Consider the following 12,236-nt stretch of genomic DNA (forward strand, 5'->3'; position numbering starts at 1 on the left):
CTAGGTACTTTTTTAGTACCATATTTCTACATGAAGTGTACTACATTTCCACATGAAGTGTACCACATTTTGTATGACATAGTACCACAATTTTGTAGGTAGGGAGTTAAGCCAAAGAAATTTTTTGATTGGGGATTTGTTAATAACTTCCTCTTAAATCAATACTTTATTTATTTATTTTTATTTAGATATCACACTTTAATATTCACATTTAATAATAATAAATAATAATAATACAACAGTTGGAAAATTGGTTCATAGCTTTCTAACACTTGGCTTAACTACAAGAGTATGTATGTTGTGAGACGGTCTTACGAATTTTTATCTGTGAGACGGATCAATCTTACCGATATTCACAATAAAATATAATACTCTTAACATAAAAAGTAATATTTTTCATGGATGACCTAAATAAGAGATCCGTCTTACAAAATACGACTCGTGAGACCGTCTCACACAAGTTTTTGCCTAACTATAAAAGGTTAAAAACAGTAGTTGAAGCAATTTATTAAAAAAAAAATATCGTCTCGTATTGATTTTATGATACAGATCTTCAAACTGAGCATGTTAACGAAAATTATTATTTTTATATCAATGTTTTTTTTTGTAAATATATATCTGATAACTCGTCTCACATGTATAAATCTGTCAAATCATCTCACATTAGATTTACTTATATTTTATTAGCGAGTCTCATATGAGACCGTCTCACGGATCATAATCTGTGAGACGGGTTAACCCTACTCATATTCACAATAAAAAATAATACTCTTAGTATAAAAAGTAATTACTTTTTAATGAGTGACCCAAATAAGATATTCGTCTCACAAATATGACCCGTGAGATCGTCTCACACAAGTTTTTGCCATATTTTATTATATACATATCTATATATACGCGCGTGTTAAATGTTTGATGAGTTTTGTTGATGAAAATTTGTTATAATTTTTATTTATCGATGACAAAATAATATTGTAATCAGTTTTCGTATGCCACACATCAAATAAATAAATGGAAAGAGCAATCATGAAAAGGCATTTAAGATGCGTGTTTCCGTCTGAAGCAGATGAACCTGAATCCATAACTACCAGCAAAAGCGTACGCTTGCACCAAACAAATAATAATAATTCAATTAATTATTTTATTTCTTAAAAATTATAATAATTCAATTAATTATTTTATTTCTTAAAAATTCAAAAGAAATATTTTTTTAAAAAAAATTAATGAGTCGAATAGACTAAACATGATATTCATTTGAGCGAGTGTATATATATATAGGCAAAAACTTGTGTGAGACGGTCTCACGGGTCATATTCTGTGAGACGGATCTTTATTTGGGTAATCTATGAAAAATTATTACTTTTTATGCTAAGGGTATTACTTTTTATGGTGAATATGGATAGAGTTGATCCGTCTCACAGATTGAGATCCGTGAGACGATCTCACATGAAACATACTCATATATATATATAGAGTGAGTCTCATGTGAGACCGTCTCACGGATCATAATCTGTGAGACGGATCAACCCTACCCATATTCACAATAAAAAGTAATACTCTTAGCATAAAAAGTGATACTTTTTCATGGGTGACCCAAATATGAGATCCGTCTCACAAATAAGATCCGTGAGACCGTCTCACACAAGTTTTTGCCATATATATATATATATATATATATGGAGTAAATCAAATGTGTGAGTATATATATACATATATCCAGATATCTACTTTTGATTTTTATTTTGTATAAATTACTTGTCGACCACATCATCTTAAAACAAGAAATGTGGTGTTTATCGAAATTTTTTTATTTTACAGTGACATGACGACTGATTATCTTATACAAATATACCTAAAATAGAAGTCACATAAATGACATTGTATTCAAATAATTTATGTATAATATTGACTTGAAGACTCACGGGGCGTTGCAACAGTAATAAAGGTCAACTTTACAAGGTCAACCACTTGTGAGATGTATGCCTTCATGGCTCATGCATATCCAACTCATTTTAGAGGAATTCTAGACGTTTGTACCATAAAATAAAGCAGAAAATATAATTCAAACCATACTTTAATTTTCTTAAAAATCGATTCTTTGAAAATATACACCATTAATTTAAAGTTTAAGTTCATAAACATATATATATATATATATATATATATATATATATATATATATATATATATATATATAAAACACATTTATTTATTTATTTTTGATAAATGTGTTGGGAGCAATAATTGTCCATTTCTCCCTGCTTGGTAGAGCGATCGAACCGTGGTGCTTGAGCTGTGTGCGGTTTAAAATGTTTGAATTGCACCATTACCACTAGCTATAGCTTTTGGTAGTACTCGGTCCTACAATTGGTATCAGAGCCAAAGTCACGAGTTCAATTCTCATTTATTGCAAAGAGTGCAATTATTGAGATGAAGATTGTTGGGTGCAATAATTGTCTCTGCTTGGTTGAGCGATCGACTATAGTGTTTGAGTTGATGTATTATTTAAAAGTTTTGAGTTATACCATTACCACCGAACTATAGTTTTTAGTAAAGCGGTAAGTCTCAGTCTTACCAAATCTATGTCTTATAGACATGACATGTCATTAGATTTTTCATAAAATTATGGTTTCATCTTGATATTATTTAGGTATCCACAAATTCAATACTTTCATTGAGATATTTGTAATTAATAGGATGTATGTGGACAAAAAGATTGAAATGATAGGAAGAGTGGATACATGCATGTGAAGACAAAGAAATGGACAGCTGGTGCTTTGGAAATGGCAACAAATCTTGAGGAAAATGTTTTATTTAAGGAAAATAACGAAAGGAGTAATTTGTGCAAAGGCGAATATTACTATTTACAGCAATATATTTACCCAATGCGATATTAGAGAGAAATTCATGTCAAAATTACAAATTATTTTAGAACCAATATTCACTTAAATTATGTGTTTATATAAGTTTTTTTAAAAAAAAAGAAATTATTTTTGGAATTTCTGGCTTCTTTCTTTATATGATAATATTAATTTGTAAACTAAATTAGAAAATTTTAAGAATTTTAGGACATCTCACCGAGATAAGATTCTAAGTAGACGTAGCTTTCGCTTTAGGTAGGGCCAAGATTGTTAGGCCGACCATACATGGGCCGATCTTTCTCGGTGGTTCACATTTTCGCACGCTACTTTTCACCTAAAATTTTAATTAATTAAATAAGTAATTTTAGTTTTTCAAATAATAAAAAAAAAATGGCACAAACCCAAAAGCAAATTACGCCTTCAAAAAGCATATAAAAAAAATACGCTAACAAACTATGATAATCCGAATTCAATATTCAAAAGTTGGTTGATGTTAAAAATTTAAAATTTGCTCCCGAACTCTAATTATACATTTCCTAATCATAGAGCCTGTTTTTTTTTTTAAATTTTTTTTAATAATCTCATCTTTTATATTAAAATTTTCCTTCTTCGAATCCAATTCGAAAAATATTTTGTCGATAGCTAACAATCCATGCGATGTTATTCATCTTTTTAATAAAGTATTTGTTTCAAAAAATTGATTTGTTGATCATCTCAAACGAGTTTTTGTGAAATTTCATTGAATCATCTATTTTCTCTTAATTTGTTTCACGGGTGGGAGGCTTCTCATCTATCCCTTTTCAAATCCAAAATTTGATCAACATTATTTGCAACTCAAATTATATTATTTACACAATTGCATATAATAATAATAATAAAAAAAGAAGGAAAACATCATCCCAAAAACTTTTATCGCAAAAAAGCGACAAAAATCCACGAAAAACAAGATGTCCAAAGTGTTGCCAAAACATGACAAAAGATTTAAAGGATACAAAATTTGGAGCTCTTTCAAGGTGGATGGAAAGGTATGGACGTATGAAATATGCATGGAAGTGTCCAAATGGAGACATGGTCGCAAATTTGCCATGCCATTGTTTTTCCAAAGCTTCGAGGGACTCAAAAGTCTATCTCAAATTCAATAATCACTAACTTTAACCATGAAAAAGATGTTTCAGTGGCTCCAGAAGGTACCGTAGAGGAGCCACGTATCCAAATTTCAACGATCTAATTTGAAATGATATAAAATGTCTCACAAATCAATTTCATGAGACGGATTCTAACCGGCTCAACTCATGAAAAAATATTACTTTATATGTCAAAAATCTTACGTTTCATGATAGATATAAGTCGAGTCGACCCGCTTATAAATATAGACTTACTAAATGGTCTCATAAAAGATTTCATAACAAATTTCTTTTTTTTTTTTAAAAGTAACCCTCGGTATGATAGTTTGTGATGAAGAGAGCTAGTTCTATTTAAAAAGTTTTATCAAGATTAGTTTCTTAACTGTCTCAATTTCAACCATTTCTGAGAAAATAAATGGTATCCTATCTATATATGTCAACTTTACCAACCATAAAATTATAAACTTCACTTAATGTATGTTAGATTATTACATATATTCTATATATATTCGGACAATATTCTGATATAGGATAAATTATTATTAATGTATCCAAAATATATATGCATGTTTATGGTTGATAATTGAATTATGTAATAAAGTATTGTCATTTGTCAAACAATTGTACAAAAAGACTTTCGTTTTCAATTTCTAAATTTCAAGTAGGGCAATTAATTATGGACCCTCAATAATCCCCCAATCATTGCATGTATGCTAAACCGGCAAAGCTTTAAGCGGAATATTTCATCCTGCCCCTGCAGACGGGCAGATCCAGGGGCCAGAATTTTTCTGGCCCTTATATATATATATATATTTTTAAAATCCCCCCATGAAAGAATCTTGGCCGTTGATTGTGCCCCCACACCCAGGATCGACCTTTCCGCTTTAAGCCTTTATCTTATCCTAAGTGCTCCTAATAATAATAATAATAATAATAAATATGTTACTTTTTTTCCCAATAAAATATAGTGCTCTTTAAACGACTGTTATTAAATAAATTTTCTGACCTTGCAATAATAATATGCCAATGCAATTGTGGCAGGTGAAGGGAATATATAACGATTAATTAATTATTCTTGATTTTACGGATTTTTATATGTGAGATTGATCAACTCTACTCATATTTACAATAATAAGTAATATTTTTTCATGAACGACTCAAATAACAGACATATCTCACAAAATGGATTTGTGATACTCTCTAGCTTTTTGTGTTATATCACGCTCATTTGGTGTAATGGAAATTATTAACTCTCAAAACTGAAGAAGTCTCGTGTTAGAATTGGTTGTTTAATTAGAAAAAACAATTCTCGACCAGAAAGTATGAGGAAAAAAAGAATGTTACATCCCGCAGTTTAACAAAGAGCTGAAATATTTTTTTTGGGGTTCTTTTTTTGTCTGAACTGATTATAATAATTATAATAGTGATTGTTTTTGTTATGTAGTGAATTAGGTACTCAAGTACTTGAACCCCTAACTTGAAAAATCAAGGCCAACCAAAAAATAAAATAAAATAAAATACAGACATTCTTTAAAGTTTCAGTAAAGCTTCCGACAACCGTTCAATTCTATACGTACTTTTTTTTTTTTATTTTGGAGTACTAAAACATAAAATTTAAAGAGAAAAGAAAAGAAAATAAAATTGCACTCAACATAATACCATGCACACATACCTAGATGTATCTATTCTATTGAATATTTTGTTTCAATTCAATGGTCCTTTTTTTAAAATAAAAAATGGTCCTTTTTTTTTTTGGGTGAGACCATCTTGGTCCTTCTAAAAGAATAGTAAATATCATATATTTCTTTTGAAAAAAATGGAATAGTAAAATATCCAATACATTGTGTGCCTTTATAATTAAAATTTATGTCCTGAGAATATTTGGTAATTTTTGGCAAAGAACTATCAAATTTATTGACGTCAAAGGGCATTCTTATAAGAGTTGAACTCTTGTGAGACGGTCTCACGAATCTTTATTTGTGAAACGGGTCAACCCTACCGATATTAGCAATAAAAAATAATACTCTTAACATAAAAAATAATACTTTTTCATGGATGACCTAAATAAGATATTCATCTCACAAAATACGACCTGTGAGACCATCTTACACAAGTTTGTGTCTTCTTATGAAACACTTTCGAGATCGAGACATGGCAACCAAAAGCTCTTACCCCCTTAAGGTACTAATAAATTAAGATTTTATCATATATATATATATATATATATATATATATATATATATATATATGTATGTATATATATAATATTTAAGATTTTAGCAAAATTAAATAAAGAAAATAATTAACATTGGTATATACTATATTTCAAAACTAAAATTAAATGTCAACTATTTTTTTAATCATGTCAACTATTTTTTTTGAAAAAGTGATGTCAGTGTTTTAAAAAAAATTAATATTGTATTTCAAATAATTGAGATCATTGAAAAAAATAGTTAACCAATTTATTTTATAAATTTGATCCGGTTAGCCACCGTATTTAATCGGGCTTCTTGTATTTGAAACTAAAATCTTGCCCATAAGGTGCCCATACTATTCACCCCAACAGTAGAAAAGAACTGATCAGCAGCCACACGTACACAGATTGGGATACTTCATTATCCTCAAATACAATACTACTTTCTTTCAATGAAATCTTCACAAATTCAAATATCAGAGTTTGGATAAAGTGACAAAGACATTTCAGTCCCAGAAAAAAGGAGTAAATTTTGGGTGCATCCAAGCTATCTATCCTCTTCCACTCTTCGCCCTTCGGCTTATGGATTCAGTAAACTATCTCAAGGGTCCCACAAATTTACACACAAGAACATAGTAACTGGGTGCTACATTTAAGCCAAAGCAAATCCATTGAAGTAAACGAAATCAACGACTTAGAGGGACAATGTAGGTTTTATCCTTTCCAGCAACTTCTCAACTTCAATGAATCCACCAATCGGTCCTAAGGGCGAGTATTTTATCCTTTTCCATCTGTTTTTGAATTTTAACATCAAATAGAGTATTTAAAACTTGCCAGGATTAGGATGGATGAAACTTATAAAAGAAGATATATGACCAAAATACTTGTTTTGTAATGTTATAGCGGATCAAACATCTCACCTGGGTGCAAATGGAAGTGCAAAGCAATGGAGATGCAGATGATTTACGCTATTAAATGGAGGCTGGTGAAATCCAAATCTGAGAGGAAATTCATCAAACAAATGTGAATTTTTCGCAATCTTTTTTAAAACAAATACCTGCAAACCATATTGAGGATCTCATCTGATAGGAATCATTGACACAAAGGATAATATTGCCATGACATGATAGTTTTGAAGCACAACAAGCAAGGATTATGGCTAAGAAAGCTATTACAAAGGCTTGGGGGCATCGGAACCTTCTTGAATGCTTTAATATTTCCTTGAAGGCAAAGAAATATTTCATAGTAGTTGAGAAGGAGAAATGACTTGAAGTTTCTAGGTTCATACAGAATGGCCTAGAAGGTGGCAGACAAAACTTGAACATTTTATGTTCGTATGAAATGATCTAGAACGTTGTGGAAAGGACCAAGTCTAAAGCTTCTGGGGAAATATAGCAAAATGTGGAGACCGAAGATTTAGACTAGTCCAAGACTCTTATATTATTGAGAAAACAAGTGTAGTGATTTCTAGCAATAGAAGCCTATGTTATTCAATTGATCTTAGTCATCCATTCTTGGAGACAACTTCCATACACAGAGGCACGAGTTCATTTGTAAATCACATTCAAGAATTTAACAACTCATTCTTTATTTAACAAAATTATGATATTTTGTCTCTGTTTTGACAAATACTTCTACAACATTTTTATAAAAAAGATATTTTATTAAATTTTTATAAAATGTTTTAAAAGTTTTTTAAGAATAAATATTTGTTTGGACAACTATTATATAAAAACGTTTTTCCCAGTTAAAAAAGTGTTTGGACAACTATTTCAAAAAAACAATTTTAAAGATAAAATAATTAAGAACGTGTTTGGACAACCATTCTATATAAAAATTTTAATTATAATTTTCTTTCTTCTCATTTGTTTTCTTGTTTACGATTAAGAGGTTTTCTTATTTTTCTTCACCTCATCTCATATGTTTGTGTTTGATTTTATTTCTTTTTCTTTTTCTTTTTCTCATTTAATGCATATGCAATTTAAAACAAACAAGTTATCATTTAAAATGTTGAAAGCAAAAAGACATAATTTATAGTAAAAATATTTAACGACTCGATCTCGATGCATTCCACATTTGAGTTGGTACACTCAGTAATTCAAGTAAGAGAAATGACACTGAGCAAGAATCTAAATCCGAGTTGTTTCATTAATTCATTCTATGTGCACAACTTCAGAAGGATCCAAGACAGTTATAATTAGACCACATAATTAATTTAGGGTAGGACTAACACAAATCGGCTCAACTAATGGGCAGGCCGAGTAATTTCATTTCTTTTCGCCTTCTTCACCCCTACACCATGCACCTTCCCCACGCCCAATCTCTCACAGGAGTCAATCTGAAACTAGACCGTAAAATTACATGCACTAGCACCAAATGTTAAAAATTATACGAACAAAAGTTTCTCACACAATCATTTCCTTAAACAGTTACCTAATCATCCTTCAGTATCAAACATGTCACTCATGACCACTGAAACTAAACATAAATGCCATATGACTAATCCTAACGGGAACCTGTCTATTAGGGTTTGGGTGGCGGCAACAAAGGCAGGCTGAGATGAAAAGGAGGGAGATAAAAAAGTTAGCATTTTTAGCATGGGAAGGGAGATTTGAGCAAAAAAAATTGAAAAGGAATTACTCTTTTACAATTTGACCCGATTGTTTACCAGCGTTTTTTATTCTAAAAACATCAAAAAATATATTTCAGTTATTTTTAAAATTTAACTTGGAACACAATTTTTTAAAACGAATTTTGCAAAAATTTTGAAAACAACTTGTCCAAACACACATTAAATTTTTTTCCTTATAAAACATTAAAAATGTTTTTAATGTCCAATCCAAATGGATCCATTCTCTCTAGAAATTTTCCAAGTTATTTGTGCATACATATATACCTAACCACCCTAAATCACTCTCCAAGATTGTTTTGCTAGTACTCGCAGTGGCGTAGTCAAAGGGCAAAAGTCACACGTGTACTTAAAAGGGTTAAGCCAGTGACAATATGCTGTATATGGAAAATAACATTTATCCGCCATGATAAGGTAGAGTAGTTCTAAATCCACTATTACAACTTACAGGCACAACTTTAAGAGATACTAGATAATTAGAATTTCACAATGCAATGGTATTTTACACTTTGTCTTCAAAGAAACATACCTATATTTCTCTGCATAAGGCGCATCTCTTTGCAATAGACTTTGTCCCACAGTCAACATGTGACTGACTAACAAAAAGGTATATGTAGAGTTCAGCCACATTAAATAAGAAATTACTCGGATTAGCATAGTGTCTAAAGAAGAAATGCCAATTATATAGTAGCTACCTAATGAAAAGTCTTCAGATCTTCTTCGAAGGTCTTTGACGGTTGGTATGTGCTCAATTGGAATCACCAAATAATGCCTACAAGAAAATAATGTGTTCGCGTAAAAATTATTGACATTAAAAGAAGGAACAAAGTGCACACAAAAATGAAATCAAAACACTATTGTATTCCCATTTGCTTCGTTTTCATATTGATCAGAGTTGAAGCAATGCCTCTCTTTCATGGAAAGTATCAGTTGAATTTTGATGACTGTGTAAAGTTAATTTTTCGTATGCTAGTATCAGTTGAATTTTATTAATGACTGTGTAAAGTTAATTTTTCGTATGCTATAACAAAAATTCAAAAAAACAAAATTTCAAAGAATTCAAAGTAGAAACAATATGTTATTAATACCACATAACAATAATATAGTTGATAAAGTCAGAACTAATGCTGAAACTTGAATAATATGAAAATGATTTACATTTTTCATATTAATGAACTTAAGTAATTTCCAGCACACTGACTAGCAGACCTAAGTTTATTAAATGAAAATTTTGAACATCAAATAAGTTGTTGCACAAGTGAAACTTGAATAATATGAAATGATGTTCATTTTTCATGTTAGTGAAGTTAAGCAATTTCAAGGCATCGACTAACAGAGCAAAGTTTATTAAATGCAAAATTTTGGACATCAAATAAGTTGCTGAACTTGTGCAGCTGTAATCGTTAATCAACAAAACAACTACTTTGAGTGATACACATTCACTCATTTTTGTTTTAAGTTCTTCCAAATACACCTAGGAGGAAAAAGCTATCCATTTCATTTTCCAATCATACTATAGATTGTTTTATTTTCTTCTGAAGGTATACAATTGAATACATTTATTCATAAATCTTATAAACGAGAGTGCATCACTCAATAATTAATGGATCATTCAAAATGGCTTCTCCAAAACCCTAAAGTTGGATGATTTACATGGTTTAGACTTGAGCTTATACAAAAGGCTCTGGTTTACAGTAAAAAAATATTGAAGGTTGAGTCCATAAGGCCAAAATGATTACTATCCTTCCATAACAATGACCAAGTGGGATGTGTGGTTGATAAAGTCCTGAGGTGACAAGCCTCGTATAGTAGACTTGGAATATGTTGGGCACATGTTCTGCTGAATCACTATATATGTTGTTGTCCCCTTCAAGTGCTTGTTTTATTCACCAATAACGTTTGTTCAATGCACTTAGGAGACACAAGCTTCAAACACATTATGCGGAACGAGTTTCTTCAATGAGTCTGGCTTTTTTATCGGCCTTACATAATGTATATCCGTTGTCATGTCCTTGAACTATTGCTCTATGTATTATCATCATTTTATATTGGGTACAATTTTATCAAATCAATTGCAAGTTGCCGATGCATGTTTAACTATGCCAAGAGCAATGCAATTTTTTAAATAACTAATTCACCCCTCTTAGGATCGATAGTTTTTCACTTGGAAATACCTAGAAATGCTCTCAAATTAGCTTTAACTGTACTGGAAGATTTTTTATTGGACTTAAATATAGGCACTTAAATGTTAAGCACAATACAACGCAACTTGTTCAATGAAAATAGCAGAAGAAAACAACAGACAACATGCTAAATTTCATAAGTAGGCACTCAATTAAGATCAATTGTCATCGCTTCTTTAGGTCAAGTAGGTCATTTATCGTTTATTCTATGCCTGTGATTAGCTTCTACGCTATTTAATTCCCACACCTACAAAATCATCATCGTGGAAACCATATTCAACAAAACCCCGCAGATTTCTCCAATGTATTCCAATTGAAAATTCAGAATTTCCGTATTTTCATCGAGTGTTAGGCAATTCGATTAAGGGCCCTAAAAATTAAGGCATCGCAACATCACACAAAAGACATTTAGGAGGTAATTGTTAGTGCTCATAACGCTCCACAAGAAGTTGAATCCAAAACAGCTCAGATAAATCTTAAAGCGTCCTTGGGAGTTTTAGCCAGTTAGCTCAATTTCGTTCCACAGGCTACACAGTGTGATAAAGAAGCACTGCCGAGCCTCAATCCCTAGAATTATTCAAACGGATTCAAATTTCAAAACCATAAAAGAGGAGCGATAATTGCTCGCTTCAAAAGAGGTTCATTTAGCCAGTGTTGGACATCGATCCATACCATGATCAATCTCAATAATGAGTGAAAAAGGAAGAGGAAAAAATAAAAATAATTAACGACACAAATATAGCACAAAAATTGAGATTTCTGGACTAAATGAGAAAAATAAGCAAAACAAAAACTGGGATAGTGAATCGGGAGAAACCTGAACGCAGAAGGATTAATGTCTGGAAAAGCAACAACTTTACCATCCTACATCAATCGATACAGACGGCTGTATTACAAAATTTACACAAGCAAATTAAACCAAGTTGGTGGAAAAAAGAATAAAAAAAAACTAGACCTGATGAAGGAGCGTGGCGGAGGTGGAAGAAGTGGAGATTTGGCAAAAGACACAAGATGCAGTAACGGGTGCCGCCATTCCTCCAATCTTCTCCGCTGCTTTGATCATTCCATTTTCACCATTTCTACGAATTTATACTTTGATATAATGACCATAATGTCACGTTAATATATTATAAGTTTGGCTCCTCTAAGCCTAGTGAGTTGTAGGCTGGTAAACGGTTTACATCGAAAAAATCAATCGAACTAAACCGATCGTTTCACACCCATACTTCTTGCTATCATTTAAAT

General features: G+C 31.1%; 1 protein-coding gene and 1 long non-coding RNA gene across 2 annotated transcripts; one reads left to right on the plus strand and one right to left on the minus strand.

The window, feature by feature from the left end:
* Positions 1-6,602: 6,602 nt before the first annotated feature.
* Positions 6,603-12,101, minus strand: LOC140828889 (bifunctional adenosine 5'-phosphosulfate phosphorylase/adenylylsulfatase HINT4). The gene is made up of 6 exons (XM_073191758.1): positions 11,947-12,101; positions 11,809-11,855; positions 9,504-9,580; positions 9,338-9,404; positions 7,100-7,177; positions 6,603-6,970 (listed from the first exon to the last, which is right to left on the minus strand). The coding sequence occupies exons 1-6, from the start codon at positions 12,052-12,054 to the stop codon at positions 6,874-6,876; spliced, it is 474 nt and encodes a 157-aa protein (XP_073047859.1). The 5' UTR covers positions 12,055-12,101; the 3' UTR covers positions 6,603-6,873.
* On the plus strand, positions 9,587-11,785 carry LOC140828890 (uncharacterized). Its single transcript, XR_012117367.1, has 2 exons — positions 9,587-11,406; positions 11,441-11,785. It is a non-coding gene; the product is annotated as an uncharacterized lncRNA (long non-coding RNA).
* Positions 12,102-12,236: the final 135 nt, after the last annotated feature.

This window comes from Primulina eburnea, chromosome 4 (genome assembly GCF_022965805.1).
Source record: "Primulina eburnea isolate SZY01 chromosome 4, ASM2296580v1, whole genome shotgun sequence".
In the NCBI taxonomy this organism is placed as follows: domain Eukaryota; kingdom Viridiplantae; phylum Streptophyta; class Magnoliopsida; order Lamiales; family Gesneriaceae; genus Primulina; species Primulina eburnea.